At 40.4% G+C, this 24,900-nt stretch overlaps 3 protein-coding genes across 3 annotated transcripts; all 3 read right to left on the bottom strand.

Moving 5' to 3' along the window:
• Positions 1–242: 242 nt before the first annotated feature.
• pink1 (PTEN induced kinase 1) lies at positions 243–4,904 on the bottom strand. The gene is made up of 8 exons (XM_039008017.1): positions 4,452–4,904; positions 3,910–4,191; positions 3,534–3,640; positions 3,218–3,400; positions 2,309–2,472; positions 1,929–2,056; positions 1,553–1,783; positions 243–1,306 (listed from the first exon to the last, which is right to left on the bottom strand). The coding sequence occupies exons 1-8, from the start codon at positions 4,806–4,808 to the stop codon at positions 1,025–1,027; spliced, it is 1,734 nt and encodes a 577-aa protein (XP_038863945.1). The 5' UTR covers positions 4,809–4,904; the 3' UTR covers positions 243–1,024.
• Positions 4,905–9,732: 4,828 nt separating this feature from the next.
• LOC120059623 (cytidine deaminase-like) lies at positions 9,733–12,441 on the bottom strand. The gene is made up of 4 exons (XM_039008749.1): positions 12,240–12,441; positions 11,014–11,125; positions 10,541–10,598; positions 9,733–9,873 (listed from the first exon to the last, which is right to left on the bottom strand). Exons 1-4 carry the CDS (start codon positions 12,439–12,441, stop codon positions 9,733–9,735), a joined length of 513 nt encoding a protein of 170 aa, XP_038864677.1.
• Positions 12,442–14,183: 1,742 nt separating this feature from the next.
• On the bottom strand, positions 14,184–17,969 carry LOC120059622 (trypsin I-P1). The gene is made up of 5 exons (XM_039008748.1): positions 17,915–17,969; positions 16,104–16,254; positions 15,683–15,824; positions 15,094–15,351; positions 14,184–14,345 (listed from the first exon to the last, which is right to left on the bottom strand). Exons 1-5 carry the CDS (start codon positions 17,967–17,969, stop codon positions 14,184–14,186), a joined length of 768 nt encoding a protein of 255 aa, XP_038864676.1.
• Positions 17,970–24,900: the final 6,931 nt, after the last annotated feature.

The following is a 24,900-nucleotide window of genomic DNA, read 5'->3' as shown; positions in this document are numbered from 1 at the left end:
ACAGATCTATTAAGTACATGAATTGACTCGACAGGCAATTGGCCAGTGTTTTGACCATGCTTTCATCATGTTCATATGATTGGAGATCTGTGCAGTCAGATCTCTCTGACAGGCAAATACGTTCTAGGCAATAAAAGGGGGTGATGGGAAATGCATTTTATTTATCAGCGTACAATCTTTGCTAGATAATGAAATACATTATTATTTTGCTATCAACGCTAGGGACTCAAGGAAACACCAAGTTCAAACACTAACACTTTATTATAATCTTTGGATATGTCTTTTACACTACATCCAGTGTTTATTAAAAACATCCTCACAATTAAAAACGTAGCTTCACAAAGTGTTTGTTGTCAGAAACAAAACTCATTCTGTAATTTTTATAGGACTATATTCTAAAATGTCCCATGAATCAATTTTCGCATGCATGGACTTTCATTTTATTTAAATAAAGGACTTTTAACTCAAAATGTGAAATACAGTGATCTGGTATTGCTATTAAATCTGAACTGATATTCTGCTACATAACCATCTGGAGATATTTAGATGCTTTATCATATCATCCTTGACATACAGTAAATACATTGACTACCTCATGGTCTTAGTCAAAAACACGCTCATAGAGGCTATGGAATAGTCTATATGAGACCGTAGTGGTGCAACTCAGGTAAGATGTGATGATTTGGAAAATACACAAACCAAACAAAGGGGTAAACCTCAAGCATGTCATTGACCAGGTCCAAACTGGACAAAGTGCAAAAATTCCCAAAATAAAATTCAACCCCCTAACATATGGAGTCTTAGCATGAATTAAAAAGTGCTTATATTTGTTTCCCGAAAGCTCTATAGACAGGGGTGGAAATGGGGAGAGAAACTATTTCGATTTTATATTGGTGGGTTCCCACAAATTCACAGTGACTTTTTTAAATTCCATTTTCCACCCCTGGCACTATGTTCACCTACATTCAAACTCAACAGGTTAGACCAGAGTTACACATATATGTCTCTGGGTTAGACTGAGGACCTAAAGCGACATGATGCTGGCTCTGCCCTGTTCTCGTCCGTACATGAGGAAGCTGACAGCCAATCGGAGGTCTTCCAGGTCCAGGTTAGACAGGAAGCACCTCTGTAGCTCCGCCTCCACCGAGCTCCCACTGGGGCCGCAGCCCCTCAGGAGCACCACAGCAGACTGGCACAGCAGCCAATCAGCTAGCTTCTTCATGCCAGCGCTGTCCTGATTGGCAAGGGCACGCCTTCCCCAGAGGCTCAGATGCAGCATGTTGGCAGCCACTCTGGCACTGGGGCGCTGCAAAATAAACAACAATAGGAGCATGGGATTCTCTGATAGTGTACATAACGACATAACGACTTCCAATACTAATCACCAAGCCCTTACGTAGTGAATGGAGTACTGCATAATGAACAAGTTCATCTTGTTTCTCACACAAATACTCTCTGAGAATCTCTGAGAAATTAGGAAATAATTTTTAACATACCCTTCAACGAAGTGATGGCCATATAATCTAATTAAATTCCTTACTAGACTCTGTACCTTATTGGGGTTCCTACGCAGAAGCAGCTTGACGACTAGTTGCATGTCAGCAGATACACAGGCAGGCAGGGCAGGGAGCTGGATCTCCTGGAAATTCCTGCTTTCCAGTCCACCTGCTCCATAGAACGGGTTGGCCTGGCCAAATATCTCATAAGAAATGGCCCCGACAGCCCATGCATCTGCCTTGCTGTAATTGACAACCACACCCTGCCCAGGAACTGCAGTGACAACCTATAGAGAGATAGAGCTGTATTTTAATCCCAAAATCAGGAAAATGTTTCCATTTATGTTAACAGTCTGTCACAAGAGACAATGCTTGCATGGATCTTGATTGAAAAGGTTGTTGTTTTCTATTTCTCTGATGATAGGAGCTTACCTCAGGTGCCATCAGGCAGGAGTTGCCTCCTCTGTTCACCCACATAGTGTTAAAGGGTAGTTGGAGACTAGAGTCACTCTGAGCCAAACAGCAGCCGAAGTCTGTGATTATCAGGCGGGGGCAGCCCTCTGAACAATAGAGATGCCAAATAGCAATAGGATTATTTGATTAAAACTAATATGATAAGCATTAATGAATTAATTAGTATCACATGCCATGTAAATATCTTCATTTGCATTTGGATAGAGAAAAAACATCAAGACAGAATTCTAACCATGTCTTTTGTAAATGAATTTCATATTTAACTTAAAAACATGGCAAAGCTTTATGACACTCAAGATACCATGCCTGAGCTTGCCCTGTTGCTCTCTCTCTCTGACCTGAGTCAAACTCCAGGAGCACGTTGTCTGACTTAAGGTCCCTGTGAGCGATGCCCTGTCTGTACAGGTGGTCGACCCCCTCTAGCAGCTGCAGCATCATCAGAGAGCACTCTCTCCTACTGGGCACGTTCACCTCCAGGTACTGACGCAGGGTGAATGGGTAACTATGGAAACAGGGGGAGGAAAGATCAGTATGCACTAGGTTGGGTGAACAAATAACTACTGGGATGGATAATCTGCACACAAAATGGTCCGGTCTGGTATAAAAAAAAAAAGCTTTTTAGTCCAAGAGTTGACTGTCAGAAATTTTATAGGAAGAGAGAGACTGTAGATTCCTGTAACAACAACATTATTATAAGATTAGCAAAAATGAAGCAATCAACCATGACCAAGAATGGTTCAGTTGAAAGCTTAAAAATAGTCGGGTTTCTGCTTTTATAGAAGAAGTACAACCTCTTGTCTACGTGGCAGTTTAGCAGAAGTGTCGGAACAGTGTAAAAGGCGATTGGTTTGTCTGTGCAGATTAAGATAGCCCCAGGTTGTTGTTACAGGAACGAGGGCTTGTTGCCCAGGTTGTTGCCCCAGGCACGAGGGCTCAACCGTTTAACTGCGTTTTGTCACAGTTCACATTATAATGTGCTCCTTCCTGCAAGGTTCCACACAGCTGACTTCCTGCAGATAGTAAACCCCACGGGATGTCTCACATGCTGCAGCCGCACCTAAACGGATCTTAGCCAAGTCACACAAAGTTTGTATCAGGTTAGAAAAAACACTAGCATATAACATGAGACTATTCTTTAAGCAGTAAAACACAGGATTGCATGACTAATTGTGTAATGTTCCATGACACAAGTTAATCTGGGGCTGGGACACTGAGATACAGGATCGATGTGGGAGAATTATGCTTACTTCTTCATGACCAGGAACAGAGTACGGTTGTTGCCCAGGCCCTCAGGGTTGAGTCTGGCTGGCAGGACATCAGGGTACTCCTCCTGGGCACCGGGTAGAAGGGGTACATCCGCTGTGAATGCCCGGAACACCCTGATCACATTGGGGTGGGCAGAAACCCTCTTGGGCACTTCCCCAAAATACCTGCAAAACAGACCAACGGAAATAAAACTTTCAATGCACTCTTTTGATGCATGGCAAAACACTCCAAAATATGTTGGGCTATTTTGTGTCTATTGAAAGTAAGTTGATGCTATGACTGACTGCTGATACTAACCCATTTAGTGCAATCTGTTCCTCTTTTTCCTGTTTCATGGCGAGAGGGCCTGCGGGGACCAGCTCCTGGGACATGGATCTCAGAATAGCCTCGCTTGATGAACCAGCCTGCAGGGGAACAGGGAAGAGTCTTATTACTATGCCAATTGCATGCTGAACATAGCCTATATTCTACAGTAATATTTAAAAATAAAAAAGTAACACTCTCCCTGTGCCCCAATAATCTGTCATTTTTTCTGTAGTGTAGATTGGTGTAAGAATGGGCTAGACGGTTTCCACCAAATTTCTTATACCAGTTCATTCACTTTAAATCCATGAAGGAAAGTGAACAAGTGCACACTTCGGGGGAAAAGGACATTATCTTGACAGACACCCACCCCAAAGTTCCACATCATCTTGACAGCTAGAGGATAGATGCCCAGGGAGCTGGAGGGGCTCCTCAGAGACCCAGTGGCCACCTCTCCATCTTCACTGAGCTGGTCATTTAGGGAACACCGGTCACTCTCCATGTCCCTGGGCACAGCGAATGGTGCCGCAGCTTCATACACTGCAGCGTTGGAGCCTTTTCCTATCTGCTTCCCAATAACATAGTCCTCCAGCTTGTAGCCCGAGGTGAAGCACTTGAGAGGACTGCAGTACTTCTTCTTGGTAAACACAGCCTTTAGAAAAGAGGTGAAATGTAGGCCTTTTAGATTAAATAACACATTTTTATTAACAACGTTATTAAATTATTATTAGATATGTAATTATTATTTTATTTTACTAAATGTAATATTTAAATGTGATATTCCTGTCCAAACTAAAGATAAAAACTGATGACTCACAAAAATACCATTTTTCAACATATCAATAAAATATTTTAGATTGTAGATAGCTAGCACTTGTAGATCAATTTGTTGTCAACAGCCATGTTGTTTACCTGGATTTCCTGGCATGTCGCAGCACTCCTTCGATCATCATCGAGCTGTTGTTCGATCAACCCCACACCGAGACCGAAAGCCAAAAACACTGCTCTGTTTCTTGGCGAGCCGCTGCCCCCAAACCTCCTGAAACCACCGGACTGCAGCTGTGCTGCAAGACCCCTCAACGACATGCGGAAATATCGGTACCGAACTGGCAGGAAAGTCTGAGGCTGAACGGTGCGGGCTGGTTGGCCTACACGAAGACGCTCACCTCGGAACTTTGCTGCAAGTCGACCAGCAGGTTTGAGGAGACCTAGCTGGATAACCGACCGTCCCAACTCCACCCCACGGCTGATGGCATGTTTTACAGACATGCTTTACCAAAAATGGTAAGTTTCGCTTTGTTTTTACTTTCTCCGTCAGTCCTCGTCGTTCATAACGTTACACAACTTCTTCTTTGATGAGGTTTAACGGCGTTTGGCATCCAATAAATGTTGCATTACCGCCATCTACGCGACTGGAGTACAACTCCTGTATACTGCTCCGCTATTTAAATCTATTCAAATCAAATCTTATTGTCACATACACATGGTTAACAGATGTTATTGCGAGTGTAGCGAAATGCTTGTGCTTCTAGTTCCGACAGTGCAGCAATATTTAACAAGTAATCTAACAATTTCACAACAACTACATAATACACACAAATCTAAGTAAAGGGATGGAATAAGAATATGTACATATAAATATATGGATGGGCCATGACAGACCGGCATAGACGAGATGCAATAGACAGTATAAAATACAGTATATTCATCTTGGATGAATAGTGCAAGATATGTAAACATCATTATTAAAGTGGCATTAATAAAGTGACTAGTGATCCATTTGTTAAGAGTGGCGAATGATTTCAAGTCTGTATGTAGGCAGCAGCCTCTCTGTGTTAGTGATGGCTGTTTAACAGTCTGATGGCCTTGAGATAGAAGCTATTTTTCAGTCTTTTGGTCCCAGCTTTGATCCACCTGTAGTGACCTCGCCTTCTGGATGGTAGCGGGGTGAACAAGCAGTGGCTCAGGTGTTTGTTGTCCTTGATGATCTTTTTTGCCTTCCTGTGACATTGGGTGCTGTAGGTGTCCTGGAGGGCAGGTAGTTTGCCTACGGTGATGTGTTGTGCAGACCGCACCACCCTCTGGAGAGCCCTGCAGTTGTGGGCGGTGCAGTTGCCGTACCAGGCGGAGATACAGCCGACAGGATGCTCTGAATTGTTCATCTGTAGAAGTTTGTGAGGGTTTTAGGTGACAAGCTACATTTCCTCAGCCTCCTGAGATTGAAGAGGCACTGTTGCACCTTCTTCACCTCACTGTCTATGTGGGTGGACCATTTCAGTTTGTCCCTGATGTGTACGCCGAGGAACTTTCCAAGTGCTATTTAGTCATCCCTCAGGTCAACAACCTGAAAGGATGGGACACCATTACTTAACACACCCTGTAACTCTTCTGATGTCAAGTCTCGCACACCCAAATACCTCTCTGCAGCTGCCACCACAACCTCAATTTTCTGCGACTTACGTTCCCTCACAGCAGTACAGTTGATAACCATTGCTATAAATGCTAAAAATCCAATCTTACTCAAACATATATCACTTGTTGCCCTATCCCTCTGTACTGGTACAGTTCTACTACTCACACCACTCCTCTCCGGATCCCTCCCCCTTGACCCATCTATCTACTTTCTTCACTGCCTCAGCATATGACAACTTCTGCACTATTCTAACCCTTGAAACCTCAACCTGCCTCTCTCGCACGGGACATTTCTGATCCCCAGCCCCATGGGCACCCCTACATTTAACACATACCACTACTTTCCCCAATGCTACACATTCCTTTGTCTCATGTCCTTCTGCACACTTCTCACACCAAGGAACCTCCCTCCTACACACTGCTGTCAGATGCCCATAAGCTTGACACCTGTAACAACGTAATGTATTCGGCACAAAAGCTCATACAGGATACCTTATATATCCTAACATCACTTTGTCGGGCAAAGAATCAACATCAAAACTCAAAAGAACAGACAATGACTGTTCTGTTTCACCACTCACGCCACCCTGTCTGCGTTGCACCAAACGACGAGCATCCAAAACACCGGGAATCTTCCCCTTCAGTTGATCAACTTTTACATTTACCGCTACCTCAGTAATCACTCTTTTCAATGGCGGCCTTTTCTTGAGAGCAAAACAATTCACATTTCTTGCCCCCATTCGTTTAACACAGAGAGCCTTCTCCCACTGCCCAGCAGAAACACAAACAATTATCACAAGACCACTTCTGGTTACCGATTCCACAGCACCCAACTCTGTTTTCACACACCCTGAAACCACAAATGGGTAAAAAATTAATAAAACATTTACTAATCTTTATCCTGACCCTAGGGCTCAGAGAACTTCACCACACCTACCACCTACCTCTTCCTCCCTCTCTCTCTTAGACCTCCTCTGCCTCTCTTTTTCCCTCCATTGCTCCTCCGTATTCCAAGTATACGTCTCCTTGTGATAATACTGCATTTCTCCTGACATACATCTTGTTCTTGCCTTCTCAAGGGACGCCATTTAACCGGCTGTCACAATCTCTGTACAATCATCATGAACCCATCAAGATGTAGCACTCTTCTTCTTCTTCTGTGGGGTTTATCAGCGGTTAGCATCCAACGTGATGGTGCATTACCACCACTTACTGTACTGAAGTATGGGCCAGAGACAGGGAGAAACTAAATCCTACCTGCCAGCCCCGTTGCTCTTAAAAAAGATAACAAAATATTTGAGACTATATCTAATGCCATACTTCTCAATATACTTTAATTTCCAGTATCCCCTTTTCCCTCATACTATATCTCAGCCTCTCTCTTTCCCTCTGATACTGCCCACACTGTAGCAATACATGCTCCACAGTCTCTGTTTCCTGGCAATAATCACACTTTCCTGTTGGATGCTTTCCTGTCACATTTAAGACTTATTAAACTGGCTGTGTCCAACCTTTAATTTTGTAAAAATAGCCTCCTCTCTTCTTTCCCTTCCTGCCATCTTCCCCTCCCCGACATAACTCTGTACTTGAAATAAATGCCTTCCCTTAGTATCTCTATTCCACTGCTCCCGCCATCTCCGCACCATCACTGTCCATATCAGGCTTTTTGCCTTGCTCATTGAAACTACAACATCCCCACTACTAAGTGCTTGTTTAGCCAGTACATCAACTGCCTCGTTCCCCTCCACCCCCACATGGGCTGGGATTCAAGTAAATCTTATCTGTATACCCATCTGTCTAATCCTGCCATGGGTTTGTAGCACCTCATAAAGCAGGTCTTGTCTGCTACGTGACATAAATGACTGGAGACTCATTAACACTGCACATTAATCAGAGCAAATAACTACTCTGTCTGGCTTGACTTCCTTCACCCACTGCAAGGCCAACAGTATGGCCATCGGCTCTGCCGTATATACATACAGATGATCTGTAATACGTTTCCTGACTTCCACCCCACATTCCTCCTGACTTCCACCCCACATTCCTGCACTACAAATGCTGACACAGTACGTCATCTGTGCAAATGGCCACAAAATCCTGTGGCGCAGTGGGCTCCCGAGTAAGGCACTGCATCTCAGTGCAAGAGGTGTCACTACAGTCCCTGGTTCAATTCCAGGCTGTATCACATCCGGCCGTGATTGGGAGCCCCATGAGGCAGCGCACAATTGGCCCAGCGTCGTCCGGGTTTGGCTGTCATTGTAAATAAGAATTTGTTCTTAACTGACTTGCCTAGTTAAATAAAGGTTAAATAAATAAACATAAAATAAATAAAATCCAGACGTCTCTTAAACAAATCAGATGGATCAACACCCTCCCTATCTTTCTGTAGTCTCTCCAACACTTCTAGATCAACTACTCAACACTGCATCCCACTTATAAAGCACCTGCTTCGTCTTGATGTTCTTCTTTATCAAAAGCTAGCGCGACGCTTTTCCATTTCAAACAAGCGCGCTCTTCCAACCACATCCACCGTCTCGCTTGATGCCCTTTGTTGATGACACAAGTTTACTGGAGAACTGAGACGAAGTAGAGACTCTGGACAGGGTGGATATTCGTATAATAAAAAGCAGTTTTATTCAGAGGTAAAGATATCTGATACAAGCATGCTTGGACTCGTTCATTCAGCTCGTAAGGAACCTGCAGACAGAGCCCAGATAACAGAAATACATAGACATTTTATACAGGACAGAAAGTAGGTTGAGTCTGGTAGATCTGGTTTTCTGGTTGGTCCTGATCAGGTTGTTGTCTTCTCAGATTGGTCCTGATGAGCTGTGCGTCATCCTTCTGAGTCTTGTAGCAAAAGTTCTTTGTTACCAAATGTTCAGCTAAAACAGGAGATTTAGGTGTGTGCGCAGATGTTCCTATTTAATCAGTGTTTATGAAAGGTTTATGTCAGCCCTCTGTCCTTGGTTATGTGTGTGTCTCATTATTTCGTGAAATGCAGACCCAAGCACTCTTTTCTTATCAGTGTTTATGGAAGGTCTGTGCCAGCCCTCTGTCCTTGGGTGTGTGTGGGTCTCAGGTTCTGCTCATGAGTTTGTAAGAAACCCTGCTTAGAAAGAAGTTAGTTATAACAATGTAATAGCAATATGCTTGTGTTATTTACAATGGTATTTCTTACACCTTCCACCCCCAAACAGGAAACTACCTTCCCAACGTTACACAACACAAGGACGAATAGTTATGTAAACAAACTGGAACAGTCACAGAGAACGTGCTTCTAGTGTCACATGACGTTTTTTTTTAACTTGACCTGTTTCTAAAATTAAAGAGACAATGACAATGTTATTGGTGTCAGCAAATGATGCAAATAGGCCTAAACACAATCAAAACTTTACACAAATGTCCTAAAATATTGTAATATTAATGAGTAATACATCAAAATGCATTTTCAACATTGATACTTCATACTTCAAACAAACACTCGCAAATCATACACATACAAATACTAATGTGATTATGAGCTGTGTAGCATAATATCATTTGATGTAATTTACTGCATTTCAAACAATTGTTTGAAAACACATTGAGACAGATTTTCCTAATTTCAAAGGCACAGACAGAAGAAAAAGAATATCCAATGACATTATTCAACTAATAAAATGTATAGTCCTATTGGCTGGCAAATCAGCCCATTATCCAGCTCAGCAGTCTAACATTTCACGGACTTGTAATGCCGTTATGAACGATTCTGGTTTTGCCTCTTGTCTTGTGAATACATTTATGACCCATTCTTTGTGGTGAACAATCTCTTTTTCTTCAGGTCTTCGGGCCCAAAGGACACAGGAAGCAGGTCTTCTATAGTCATTTCCTTGTAAGAACCATCAGGCTTGGATAGGTAGACGGACCAATGATCACCAAACTACAAAGAAAAGGGAAATTAGATTATTTTAGATTTTTCCATTATAGATGCATGGCTGTGTGTGAACCAGTACCTGGGTTTGAGGAGACAAGATCACTCTCTGACGCCCAGGATTCTTGAATAAAAGTCCCATTAACCAGCTCTGGAAACGTTATAATGTCAAAATACGTTCGGTGCTCACCAAAATATGGAGTTTCGAAGAGCAACTATCGATATTACTGCCGTTAGGTATAAATCTATATTTTTATTAATTATCTTTCGTGATACTGTTCTGCTGCTGGATCAACCGACCTGTACGTGGCCGAGTGACTTCATTGGATGTGCCGAAGGTGGATTTGGCGCGTGGGCACTTGGTCACCTTTTTTGGAAGTACAGACCGTGCGTAACGGCAGTAATGACGATAGCTGTTCTGCGAAACTCCATGTTTTTGTGGTAGTGAACATATTTTGACATTATAACATTTGCAGAGCTGGTTAATGGGACTTTCAATTGAAGGATCCTGGATGTCAGAGGAGATCTCGTCTCCTCATGTCCAGGTACTGGTTCAGGCTGTGTGATGTACCTTTGATTTGAAAACAACCATACATGTTGGTTTCCTGGATTAAACCTTTGTTCCATTATCAATGCACTCATTCACATATCTAAATTGTATAAATCATTTATGTACCTCTCTCATGAACTGTCTGCAACCTCCACATGGTGAGATGAACTGGTCTTCCAGGTCACTACAAAATCAATCATGTCATTAACAACATTACCCTCAATGGTCATTTGTAGTACTGTGTGTACCAATATAGTTAGTGTTGACCATAATAGTATAGTTGTGCAGAAATTACAATTTTTTTGTATTTTCTCTATTAATTATCTACTGAACATTTCAGGAAGACTAAGACATACCCCAAATGACTGTTTATATCAGCATGACTTTGATAGTAGAATGGTTTATAACCATCTACATACTCTGAGGGGAAGCAAAACCCAATGAACTCTATGATGGGGTCATTAATAATTGTATGTACTAATCTTAACTTGATGAAATCAACAGGATGACTGAATCAATACTTTTTTGGGATTCAGACATCATCGATCAACTGACCGTTGTTTACTCAGAAACAAGGCAAAGTTTTAAAAAGTATGTACCTGGCAATAGCAATAGCCTTAAAACTTCTGTATCCCCCGGAAACAGCTTTTGCAATAGCGGTCCTCTCTGCACAGAGGCCAAGGTTGTAGCTAGCATTTTCTACATTGCATCCTGTTAAGAAAAATTCTGCATTTGTAAGAGTTCCTGGAATCTCTGAAAGGGCATCACATTAAAAACAGAACACATCACTTCATTTAATAACACTATAAAATAATGACTCTCAATTATCATTCTTGACTCACACTCAGAGGGTTCAATTTGATGCTTCTAAGGGCAATCTTAGTGTCACATATATTCATGTCTCATATGACCTGCACTGAACAGGAATGTAGAAAATCTACCTAAAATCGACATCTTTAAAATGTCTGGGTTGTGACTTCAAGCAGAACAGACACAACAGAACAGACACAAACAATACTGAATCAGAAAGATCCTGTTTGTATCCACTGGCCTGTCTGACTTTATCCTCTGGCCTGTCTGACTTTATCCTCTGGCCTGTCTGACTTTATACACTGGCCTGTCTGACTTTATACACTGTCCTGTCTGACTTTATACACTGGCCTGTCTGACTTTATCCTCTGACCTGTCTGATTTTTATCCTCTGGCCTGTCTGACTTTATCATCTGACCTGTCTGATTTTTATCCTCTGGCCTGTCTGACTTTATCCTCTGGCCTGTCTGACTTTACTCACTGGCCTGTCTGACTTTATACACTGTCCTGTCTGACTTTATACACTGGCCTGTCTGACTTTATCCTCTGGCCTGTCTGACTTTATCCACTGGCCTGTCTGACTTTATCCTCTGGCCTGTCTGACTTTATTCACTGGCCTGTCTGACTTTATCCACTGTCCTGTCTGACTTTATACACTGGCCTGTCTGACTTTATCCTCTGGCCTGTCTGACTTTATCCTCTGGCCTGTCAACAAACTTTATAACATCAAAGGATGTTCAAAGTTATTATATTTTTTATCATTTCTCTCTCTATTGTTATGTTATTTTTCTATTTCCATTCCTTAACAGAATACCATTAAATGTTCTTTATTCCATGGTGCATAACATTGTTATAAATTATCATGACTGTAGTTCTTTTAAGCCACCTGAAGAGTTACGGCAGTATTCAACATACTAAATAAATAAATTGAAGCATTTTTATCAGCCCCCAACCCATGTATTCTTATTCTTATTGTTATATTATACTATTATTATATTATTTGAAAGCCCCTCACCTGTAAAAACTGTCCCATCATGTGCCAACAGGGCTGCCCCCACCCGGAACTTACTGTAGGGGCAGTAGGCAAACTCTTTAGCCCCCTGGGACTGGTGAATAAGAGGTTTAATCCAATCCTCATTTTCCTCTTCACTCGAGTGATTCCTGGCTTCTGTGTCTGCTCCGTCTACCCTTAACTCACCGATCCCGAAGTCTGTCATACCAACCCTTTCTTTGTAAGTGTCTGTTGAGAGAGAAAAGGAGAGAGTAAAGGTGGAAATAGAGAGTGGATGGATTGAAAGCTGTACCCAACAAGCAGGTTTTTAAGAGCCCCACAGCTCACACATGGTCTGGGTGGGAGGGGCACTGGCCCACTCTCTAGGGGAAGCCTAGCGTGTGTAATGACTTTTAAAGAGATCATTACCATATAGGGTTGGGGGGAAATTCCTACTTCCTGAATGTACTGATTTTAAATGGAATAGACCCCAACCTTTATCATTACTTTACTCTGGCTAATGACTTTCCTTTTAAACAGGGGTTACTTAAATTATAATGGCTCATTCGTATGCTTATGACAAGTCTTACAATCCATTATGCAAAATCATGCATCATAATGCATTATTGATTATACCTGCAGACTTGTACCAAATCTTTATAACTAGTAAATTATGATTGATTGATACATGTATGTGCAGTGAGGGTAGAAATGTAAATAAAAAAACACAGAAAGACCTAATACCAAAAAATAAAGTATTTATTGTTATAGAGTGGTTGTATGATGATTATTAATTCATTATAATAAAAACCTATAATAATAGATTGGGTTTTGATAGCTTCTGAACAAACTGAGTAAAAACTCAAACGGAAAAAGCTCATACCAAGTTTATTCACCCACTGGGTCATACAGCTGCAAAGACGAGGCATGATTACACAAGCACATATGTATATATTTTTTTAAAAACTTTATTTAACTTTATTCTACCTGGGGCGGCAGGTAGCCTAGTGGTTAGAGCGTTGGGCCAGTAACCGAAAGGTTGCTGGATTGAATCCCAGAGTTGACAAGGTAAAAGTCTGTTGTTCTGCCCTTGAACAAGGTAGGCCATCATTGTAAATAAGAATTTGTTCTTAAAACTGACTTGCCTAGTTAAATAAAGGTAAAATATATGTAAAAAGTACTACAGTAGGAAAGGCGTTGTGATGGGCCACTCTGGCCCCCCTCCCAGAGGTTTCTTCTCACTTCATCTGTTGATTTGACCTCGAGACGCATTCCTCACTCCTCCTTAGTTCCGCAGCTGGCCTGCCTTATCAGAGACTAACAATTGCGTTTCACCTCTCTCCTCAGAAACATGGAACAGAATATGAAGCTTCTACACTGTCTTTCCATATTCCTACTTCCCATCCACTTTTCATTGACCCCAAAATATACATACCTTATACATGTAAAGTAATTAATGCGTTCTAGTATGGTAACATGAATCAGTACATTTCAAGCAAGAGTCTTAACAGTTTATACAGCATTTTTTCTCTCTTCACAACAGAATAACAAAGTCGAACTGTCAATCATGTTTGTAGGTTTAATACAAGGTTAATAATCATCAGATTCTTACGACCTCAGAACCTCAATGCTTAAATCTGATATCTGTAAAGACATAATTTAGTCAGTGTCCAAAGATAACTAAGTTAATGAGAAAATTGTGGTTTATTGCTATTCCACACAGAATGACATACTGTAGGATCTCTGTGCTACTTCCCCTAATATTGCCTCTATGTTGGCCCTCTACTCACAGCTAATGTGATGCCACAGCCACTGCTCTTGTTCATATGGTTTAAAACTGTGACAAGCAGGAGTGGAATAGTGTAGTATTTTATTTTACCTCATGGTGATTTATATCCTTCTATTCAATTAATTGTGGAACTGTTCTCTTCCCTGTGTGCGCTACCCTTCCTGGACATTGGTCTTGATTCAGTTGTTGGGGTTGTCACTGTTGATGATCCAGTCGATCCATCTGACATACATTCTGACTTGAGTGTAGACTCCTGGGAAGTAAGGGTTGGCACAGCTGATTCCCCATGAAACGATGCCTTCCAAGTTTCCATTGCAGATAAGGGGTCCGCCCGAGTCGCCCTGTAGTACAATAACACAAAAGACACAATGATGAACAAAAGCTCTGGTCCTTTTGTTAGTGATATAAAGTGTGAATACACCACTCGTATCTGGTAAATGTCATGTTAGTTACCACACATTTTACAGAACACTGTTTTGTGTCTGTTTTTCTATTCTACGACTAAATTGTGAAATTGTGATATTTTATTTTATTTTGTCACTTTCTTCTGCCATTGAAACGCTATTGTTGTGGTTTTTAAGAATGTCCCTTATCTGAACCCCATACTGTACATTTCCATAATCCAAACTAAATCTATCCCATTGGCTCTGGCCCAGTTTTAAAGGCCCACACCCTCTATTATTCATAGCAGTCTATACCTAGGCTCTTGTGACAGATGTGTTCTGCTTTTCATGTTTTGTGTTTGCCTGTCATGTATTGTGTAATTGATGTGTATTGATCATTTCATGCAGGGCTATCTAGAACCTAAAATGGTTCTTAGGCTGTCCCCATAGGAGAACACTTTGAGAACCTTTTTGCGTTCCATGCAGAACCCTTTCCACAGAGAGTTCCTAATGAAACCCAAAAGGGTTCTACCTGGAACCAAAAAGAGTTCTACTTGGAACCAAAAAGGATTCTCATATGGGGACAGACACAGAACCCTTTTGGAACCCTTTTTTTAAGAGTGTGGTCTCAGCATGACTCCCTGGTTAAATAAAAGTTAAGAAAATAATATTTGATTCTGGGAGCCAAGATTAGGCTAGTCTCTACCTGACAGGAGTCCTTGCCACCAAAGCGAGACCCAGCGCACATCATGTTGTCTGTGATCCTCCAGTAGTAGTAGTGGTGGCAGTATGGAATGGTCTGCACATCCACAGCACGCAGCACAGGGGACAGGAAGTAGCTGTAGATACGCGTGACACCCCAGCCGCTCACCGTACAGGTGGTGTACCCTGGGAGAGCAGGGGTGTCGTCTTCTGGCAGTGGGGCAGGCTGAACGTAGGCATTGAGCTTGGCTGGCTCACTGAGCTGGAACACACACAACCACAGAAAAGGCACAACATCAGATGCTGCTGACCAATCAGGAGGCACACAATCAGATGCTGACCAATCAGAGAGAAGGGATCAAAGGGGGCGGAGTCAATGTTATGGTACAACGTCTAAGCTGCAGCAGTATCTGAAGTTATGTAGTGAGTAGACTAACTGAAATATTGAAACACATTAACAACATGGATAGGTTTCAATATCTACACTAGCATACCACTTTCCCAAGCTTCATTGTAAGTGGTATGCCTGTATGGGTATTGAAACACTGCACGTATCTACCTCATGGGGATGGATGGAATGGAACGTCTCTTACCTTGATGAGCATGATGTCGTTGTTGAAGGTCTTGTAGTTGTAGCTATAGTGGACAAAGATCTTGGAGATGTTGAACACTTGCTCGAAGCCCTCTTCCTCGACCAGACTGTGCTCACTCAAAACCACCTGGATCAGCTGGGCCCTGAGGAGGAACAGACATGATCCAATCTAGTAAGAACTATGTCCAGGGGAATTGGAGAGGATGCATATAGAATTGTTACAACCTACAACATAATACACTACTATTCCCCACCCCCAAAACATTTACTCATTCAAGTGCGAGCTGGCCCTTTGAATTTTTTGATGTAATTGACTGTTGGCTTCAAGCATCTGTTCATTGTTTTATGCAATAGGATAGTTGACCACTTTCTATTCCCCTCAACAGTGACACTACTATCCCATAATTGTAGTCAGTACTCACGGTCTCCAGCAGTGGGCAGCAGACACCACCCACTGGGGCCGAATGAGGGTGGCTCCACAGTAGTGGTTCCTGTTATACTGTATAGATGCCTGGTACTTGATAGAATACCGTTCGACTTCTTGTCCTCCGATGATTCTCTGTGTAAATGTCTCTGTGGATTAGATTGAGAGGACAGTTTGTTATTAATCTGAATTAGTCATCTGAATTCCTACATGTGCATTGTGCATACAAAATTATTCAGGTGGTTAGTAAATTATACTTGAAAATATAATTATTTTGACATAAATAATGTAGTTGTCATCTTTATGTGAATATAATTAGTACTTTATTTCACTTCACCTGTAATGAAAATGTTTGATTCAACATAAGATAAATGCATAATCTCAACAACTATGTGTGTGTAAAAACAACTACAAGGAAAATTGTGTTTAATTTACATTTTCATAATATTTCCTTTTAATTTAAGAATTTTAAGTTATTCCAACAACTTGCCATGTGGCTCTGTTTTCAGGGGATTGTGGGTCATTTTTTAATGTTTTACTTTACGATACTTTTACACAATGTTGTACGCATGTTTGAAGAATGAAAAGCTCATTTCTATATTAGTATCAAACAGTTTGTTATGCTATGAGGTGTAATGGATCATGATGAATGGATATCAAAACTGTCTGGCAAATTGACGTTAAATGATGAGAGCACCCATTCTCACCATTAATAAGATCATGTGAGTCGCTCTTGACAGAGGCAAATACATAAAGCTTGTTAGTGCTAGTGGAACAAATTCCTGCTAAAGTGGATGAAAATGTTGAGCGATGAAGTTCATAAAGCCATGTTTAACACTAAGACACGACCAATGAAAGTAACTACATAATCAGAAAGATTAAGTAGATCTAATGTACAATGACAGTTCTGGATTTGCTCAAATTAAGTTGGATCGTAGCCATTGTTTTATGCTGGACTTTATATATTAGTGTTTGTGAAACACTAAAAGTGGAAATATATTATACGTAAAAATATACCATGTTGGAAATTCTCAAAAAGCTGATGCAAAAAGTTGGCCATTTTTAAAAGTGGAACTAGCACGATATTTTTTACAGTGTTCATTAAACACCGTTATGGATACACTAATTGAACAGATAGCTGAAAAAGGAATGTTCGAGGCCTGATGCTCTTCAAGGCTCTGTGGCCAATATTAGAAAAACAATGTTCATTCTGAAACAGTTGTAAACTGTGCGCATTATTTACAAACAAATACTAACCAGCTGGATATTGGCAGCGTACTGTAAATTGTCGTACTGTTATAAAGCATCAACAACGTACTTTTAGCTGTCGACAGAGTCACACGGTACCACATATGTGTTTCTAGTGTGCTACAGGTTTCACGTGGCTTAACTTCACATGCTATTACAGATTGTAACAATGTTAGTCCAATCATGTAACCTGGACTGTAGGGACTTCAAATGTCATAGGATCCTGGACCTGACACCTGTGATGATGAGGATATGCTGTAACATACAATGGGTATTCAGGGCCGGACTTAGGCTAATCATAGCTCCTTTAGCTGTGTCTTTGTTTCCACTCTACAGCCAGCATGCAAACAGGCACACAAACAGGCACACAAACAAGTGTACAGGCCGCATACAGAAGCATCTACCTTTCAGAGTACTCTATTTACTGTTTTTACTCTGCCCCAAACCATACTGGGATTTTATTCATCCTAGAATTCAAGGCGTATTTGTACTGTTTACACACATAATATGGCCTATTACAAGTATTTTTTATTATCCAGGTATGATCTAGTAGTAACCTACCTCTGACTGAGAGAGCCAGTAGGAGCAGCACTGCAGACCATGTCAACTGTTCCATGTTTACTTCACTTGAAACATGGAAACACATATCATTTTATTAGAGAACTCCCCAATAATGACATAGCAGTGTTTCTAGCCTACATAGATGTCCTAGGGATTGTTTTATCTCAAGACAAAATCCCGCACAGCTTCTGAGAGATCAAAGTATGTTTCTGATATCCTCAATTATGTGATTTTTACATGAGATACATCCCATCCCGTGTTAGGACCACTGAGATGATTGAAGACGACATCCTGTAACTCTTCAAACTTGCTCTTTTCCCTTAGAAAAGTATTCAGTGTAGTTTAAACAAAATTTCACATGTAAAATTCAATAACTTGACAGATAGAATTCATGTAATAAGGTCATTGATTTTAACAAACCAATTACATATCTTTGAGTAGATGTAGCTTTTGACCCCATGTAAGTAACCATGGACTTAAAAAAGTAAACATAAATGTTTTACATAAAACATGCACCAAAAAAAACTAAGTATCTAGAAGTTTTGCTACTCACCAACGGCCACAATCCTTCACTGCACAGCCTTCTGGTATCTCCAACTGGTGGTTCCAGGGTTCTCCTCTCGCTTTTTATAATGGTACCATGCCCTTTTATTTTGCTTTGTTATGTCCCATCATGCATATGAAATGGTGTATCCCACAACACAAGACAGAGACTGACCTAGTCCATGACAAAACATTGTGTCCTCCATTATCTCCATTTCTAAGCCTTTTCTTGATTGCACCTTGGTGCTCATTGTTGAGTGGAGGTAGCTGGGAATTGAACACCTTTCTCCAGTCAAGCCCAAGACGTGAACATAATAAGAGTTCATTGGTTTATTGTGCTGATTGGATTGAATGGGGGTGGTGTTAGATAAGAATTCATGTATTGTGGCATTAAAAAACAGTATTATAGCAAATATAAAAAGTTACATTTATCCCCTTGGCATGATGTAAATGACTTGAACAATAGGCCTATCCAAATATGAATAACATCTTATGGTTTTATGTGTGTGGTCATGCATCCTTGAAAAAACGAAGGCGCTACACTGATAATACATACATGAAAATAACAGAAATGCCCACACGCAGTATGCTCCTAACTACCACATTTAAAGACAACATTACGATCTGTGTATTGCACCATATCAGGTTATCAACTTCTGCTTGCATTTTGTATTTATATTTTGATGTGTATTTTCTGTCATTTCTGTAATTCAGGGCTCATCTGTAAAAGAGACCTTGATCTCAGTATGACTCCCTTTTAAAATAAAGGTGAAATAAATCATTTCTGCATTTTATCCAAATAGGTATTTCCAGAAACAGATCCTAATGGGGAACCATGATAATGACAAGTGTACGTTTTGTAGTTTCAAATATGAATGAAATAATAGTAGTTACATTATAATCATGTTTGTTCCAATTCCTATACTCTAGAGATACAGTATAATGCATCATTACATTGGGGCGTTATAGTATGTAGATACTGTATAGTGTATAGTTACAGTGTCATTGAGATCAACTTTTATGTTGTTGTCTGATCCCATCTCCGATTCTATACTTCACACCTAAATAGGGCAATTCCCAACGGACAGAAACCGTTTTGAAGATAAATTCTAAACCAACTCTTTCATTACTCTTGAATACTCTGAGAAGTTGTACTATGAATATACTTGTTACAAACCAGGCCTGAGCCTATTGAGATACATTGATCATACAAAACCTAACAATTCCATATAGAGCTCATCAATACATAAGCCACAGTATGTTATTAAAGCCACTCGCTACCTGCTATCAGTCACTGTTCTGCTTCAAGGTTATGACCAAGGACTGTGTTTGACTGATGGTTGAAGTAGCCCACGGACATACAGTCGCTCATGACTCTGCTTTATATATGGGCCTTTGTGGCACCCTGTTCCAATTATGCTCTTACGGTAAATTGGGTATATTTAGGTCATGTATATCACTGAGGCCAAGCTTCCTGCCATCCAGGACCTATATACTAGGCGGTGTCAGAGGAAGGCCCAAAAAATTGTAAAAGATTCCAGTCACCCAATTCATACACTGTTCTCTCTGATAACGCATGGCAAGCAGTACCGGAACGCCAAGTCTAGGTCCAAAATACTCGGTACCGGTACCCCCTGTATAAAGCCTCATTATTGTTATTTTATTGTGTTACTTTTTATTAAATTTTTTACTTTAGTTTATTTTCTTGAACTGCATCGTTGGTTAAGGGCTTGTAAGTAAGCATTTCACGATAAGGTTGTATTCGGCGCAACTGATAAATACAATTAGATTTGATGTTTATCTATTCCTATCTATGAATGGAAAAGCAGTGTCACATTACTGTACTGTGTCTCACACAGTATCTCATACTGTTGGCAATTCAACTGCATACGTTTACAATATTTTCCACATATTCACAAATGGAAAATTTGATCATTTTAAAGAAAGCATTATACAATCAATTATGCTCAATGCTGTTATTCTTGCTATCATGTTAGTGATGTATCATACAGATGTAGGATCTTTAATTAGATTTTTTTTTTTGAGGTGTATTTGAGGTTTTAAAAAGCTTCTGAAGTTAGTAATTTCCACTTTAAGGTTGGGTGATTGTGTACAAGCCTACATCGCCCGATTGCGCCCCATAGCGATCCTCGATAGTCGAGCACTATTGGGGGGGTCTTTCTCATAGCTACTCATGTATTTCCATGGAAATATAACATTTATTTGGAAAGTAATAAATATATAGATATTTTTAAAAGCATTCATGATTTGCGTAAAGGTCTTGTTAAAAATATGAAATGGTATTACATTTGGTGAAGAGCACATTATGACTTGTTTAGGACTCGAAACTCAAAGTTTAGGACTTGAGACTTGATGGTCTTGACTTGAGACTTGACTCGGACTTGCCTGTCTTGACTTGGGACTTGAGTGCTAAGACTTGAGACTTACTTGTGACTTGTAAAACAATGACTTGGTCCCACCTCTGGTGTTAACAGTGGCCAAGTAGGCTACTGTGGCTATTTGATCATAAAGTAGGCTTAGCAAAATGGTCAACCATCAAAAACAATGGAGAAAATGCATCTGATAACATTTTATCATTCAGACTACAGTAGCAGCCAATGTGTGGTGTTCAATGTAGGCCTACATTCCATGAGACTTTTGTAAAAAACATGCAGGGCTTGACATTAACCTGTTTATCTACTTGTCCTTCAGACAAGGAGGTGACTGAACATGTTGTGTTGTTTGATGCAAGAAACCACTTTACAAAATGAAATGCATTATTATTCCCATACCATTATTACAGAGAATCAGACAAATTATGCTACCCTCTGCGAATCAAACAAATTATGCTACCCGCTGCCTATTGGCTACTTAGCTTATTCAAGCCTGTCTCAAAATACTGTGCCTTTAAGACCAAAAAAAGCTCTTTACCTGACTTGCTTTTCAAAGATATCTAGAAATGTACACATTTTGTGCTCTTGTAGGAAGTAATCACTTCCCTATTGCTGACTACAAATGATTTATAACTGAGCTAACAACTCACTAACTAGCAAAGGATATGAACAAAATGTGCACACGTGGCTACATGCAGCTCTGGCTTTGATCTCAAAACAAGCGCATCTACTCAGAACCACTCATGCTGTAAACACAGTTCAGTTCAAAGTAAATGGCACAGATCCATATATGGCAATGGTCTATTTGCATATAGGCCTACTGCAGCTCTGATTATTTAGGCCATACCGGTCTGTGTAGAGTACGGGCTGAGTAGTGTGTGTCAATGCAATAGAATCCTACTCAAATCAAATCAAATTTTATTTGTCACATACACATGGTTAGCAGATGTTAATGCAAGTGTAGCGAAATGCTTGTGCTTCTAGTTCCGACAATGCAGTAATATCCAACGAGTAATCTAACCTAACAATTTCACAACAATTACCTTATACACACAAGTGTAAAGGAATGAATAAGAATATGTACATAAAAAAATATATGAATGAGTGATGGTATAGAACGGCATAGGCAAGATGCAGTGGATGGTATAGAGTACAGTATATACATATGAGATGAGTAATGTAGGGTATGTAAACATTATATAAAGTGGCATTGTTTAAAGTGGCTAGTGATACATTACATCAAGATGGCAAGATGCAGTAGATGGTTTAGAGTGCAGTATATACTTATGCGATGAGTAATGTAGGGTATGCTTTCTGCCTACAACAAAATTTCTTGCATAGTTTGTTTTGTTTCGGTATGTTGCATTGAAAGTGGCTAATATTGTGTTGATTCGATCACAATTGCCACAGTACAGGGAAACATTGATAGTGTTAACAGGGAAAACTCTAGAACAGTGGTCACCAACCTTTTCTGAGTCAAGATCACTTTCTGAGTCAAAAAGCAAGCTACCGGTCAGATAATTTTTTAACATGACTTAAAAACGGCTATGCAACATTTAACCAATTTAAAACAGCACTGTAGCAATGAAGTTTGTGCAGTTAGCTATAGGCCCAATACATTATCACCGCATATTGGCTTTGCTTGAATTGCTTTGCCAATGCTTTGTTGTTCAGGCCATTTAAATAATAAAAAACAATCTAAATTTGAGGTAGGCTATATGATCACTGGTAATCTGGCCCTATTTTACCAAATAGGGCTACTTTCTGTGTACCCCCCTACCTTGTCACAACACAACTGTTTGGCTCATAAGCATTAAGAAGGAAAGAAATTCCACAAATTAACTTTTAACAAGGCACACCTGTTAATTGAATGCCAAGAGTGTCCAAAACTGTCATCAAGGCAAAGGGTGGCTACTTTGAAGATTCTCAAATATAAAATATATATTTTTTGTTTAACACTTTTTGGTTACTACATGATTCCATGTATCATTTAAAAAAAAAACTGGAATGAGTAGGTGTGTCCAAACTTTTGACTGGTACTGTACATGATGAGTAAACAGACAATAGTAAAAGTCTTCACAAGACAGATATTCACAGAAAAAGCACAAGGGAATATATTATTAAATCAAGGTCAAATTCAATCTTGTCCCCAAAACATGTGTTACCTATAAGAGAACATGAGAGGGTACACTCTATGATGTCTACAGTGAAGCGTGATTGATATTGACTGTGATTCTGTGCACTCCTGAGATTGGATTGTATTGATCCACAAAACATGTTCCATAAAACCCTATGATGTTGTCTTTATGAGTTGTGTGCTGCAGCAGTAACTGTTACTACCCTACACTCTAAGGGTAGTAACAGTTAAACTCTCCCGGGGATGCCCCTGCACCCCATTCCATCATATACATTGTATCAATATAGTCAACTACAGTATACAATATACTGGGTGCTCACAGCAGTACATTGTAATAAGAGGTAAGTTATTTTCTTTATTTTGTCATTCTTTGTAACACCCTCCCCCCTTTTAATAGTTTAATAGTAATAGTCAGCTTTACATAAGTGTGCAGTTTGTGTCACAAGCACAAACCTGATCTCATAAGACAGAATAAACCAGGGCAGATATGGATTAGGACGCAGGTAAGGTATATATCATTATACTCTGTAACTTAGTATTGATGGGAAATGATCTGGCTACGGTGGCCTCAAAAGTACAGTATACAGTATACACCAATATAATAGACTCATTGATATAAGGCAGCTCGACTTGACATCCATAAGAGTGTGTGTGTGTGTGTGTGTGGTGTGTGAGCGTGGTGTGTGTGCAGTCGTAAGTGTGTGTGTGTGTGTGTGTGTGTGTGTGTGTGTGTGTGTGTGTGTGTGTGTGTGTGTGTGTGTGTGTGCATGTAAGTCAAGTGTATTAACAGGTCCAGGATACCATGGAGAGGTATCAGATTGTCTCAGCTGAAAATTATCAAGGCTGAGAGCAAGTGCATGAAAGCGATACAGGCACCAAGCTCACAATGAGGGGCATTGTGCTGTGATTCTGTGGCACAGCAATCTGACTCAAGCATCCCAGGGACCAAAGGCTAATCGACATACTTACATACTATACTGTACAGACACCTGAACACAGAAGCTTTTGTTCGGGAAGGAAGTGAACTTACACATTAACCCATTTCTGTCTGCAAATGTTGATATATATTTTATTTTTTAAAGAATGGAATCTAGGACAGATTTTGGGATGGCTGAGCGACCTTTGTGAAACTAGTTTGTTTTAAACTATGCCAACGATATGGTGCTTGCTGAGCTACAGTTATGTTCTAGTGAGGGGAACGAAAGGAATAATTGAACTGGTGAATATCAGTTTTTCAACACATAGAATAAGGCCTACTGTATATCGATGGTTGGCTCTGCATTTATTTGGTAGTCATACAAATATGTATCTGTCTTTACAGGGTGGAAGAAATTATGATTGTAGCAAGAGACTGATCCCTAACCATGCACAGTGCATTCGGAAAGTATTCAGACCCCTTCCATTTTTCCACATTTTGTTACGTTACAGACGAAGTCTAAAATGTATTAAATAAGACATTTTCCTCATCACTCTACACACAATACCCCATACAAAACTGAAATACCATAGTACCATAGTACCATAGTAATAGCAAGTATTCAGACCCTTTGCTATGAGACTGGAAATTGAGCTCAGGTGCATCCTGTTTCCATTGATCATCCTTGAGATGTTTCTACAACTTGATTGGAGTCCACCTGTGGTAAATTCAATTGATTGGACATGATTTGGAAAGGCACACACCTGTCTATGTAAGGTCTCACAGTTGACAGTGCATGTCAGAGCAAAAACCAAGCCATGAGGTCGAAGGAATTGTCCGTAGAGCTCCGAGACAGGATTGTGTCGAGGCACAGATCTGGGGAAGGGTACCAAAACATTTCTGCAGCATTGAAGGTCCCCAAGAACACAGTGGCCTCCATCATTTTTTAATGGAAGAAGTTCTGAAACACGAAGACTCTTCCTAGAGCTGGCGCCTG

The sequence above is a fragment of the Salvelinus namaycush genome, chromosome 14 (genome assembly GCF_016432855.1).
Source record: "Salvelinus namaycush isolate Seneca chromosome 14, SaNama_1.0, whole genome shotgun sequence".
NCBI classification, from domain to species: Eukaryota; Metazoa; Chordata; class Actinopteri; order Salmoniformes; family Salmonidae; genus Salvelinus; species Salvelinus namaycush.
This window is presented reverse-complemented; position numbering and strand designations above follow the sequence as displayed.

Excerpts from the sequence above, each read along its gene's own strand:
- LOC120059623 (XM_039008749.1), bottom strand. The coding sequence starts at position 12,441 with ATGACAGACTTCGGGATCGGTGAGTTAAGGGTAGACGGAGCAGACACA. Across the intron at positions 11,126-12,239 it reads TGATGGGACAGTTTTTACAG|GATGCAATGTAGAAAATGCT; the intron begins GTGAGGGGCTTT and ends TTTTCTTAACAG. Across the intron at positions 9,874-10,540 it reads GCAGACAGTTCATGAGAGAG|TTTGGTGATCATTGGTCCGT; the intron begins GTACATAAATGA and ends TTTTCTTTGTAG.
- LOC120059622 (XM_039008748.1), bottom strand. The coding sequence starts at position 17,969 with ATGGAACAGTTGACATGGTCTGCAGTGCTGCTCCTACTGGCTCTCTCA. Across the intron at positions 15,825-16,103 it reads GCTGCCCACTGCTGGAGACC|GGCCCAGCTGATCCAGGTGG; the intron begins GTGAGTACTGAC and ends GTTCCTCCTCAG. Across the intron at positions 15,352-15,682 it reads ACGACATCATGCTCATCAAG|CTCAGTGAGCCAGCCAAGCT; the intron begins GTAAGAGACGTT and ends TGTGTGTTCCAG.
- pink1 (XM_039008017.1), bottom strand. The coding sequence starts at position 4,808 with ATGTCTGTAAAACATGCCATCAGCCGTGGGGTGGAGTTGGGACGGTCG. Across the intron at positions 4,192-4,451 it reads CGACATGCCAGGAAATCCAG|GCTGTGTTTACCAAGAAGAA; the intron begins GTAAACAACATG and ends TCTTTTCTAAAG. Across the intron at positions 1,784-1,928 it reads CCTGCCTGATGGCACCTGAG|GTTGTCACTGCAGTTCCTGG; the intron begins GTAAGCTCCTAT and ends ATCTCTCTATAG.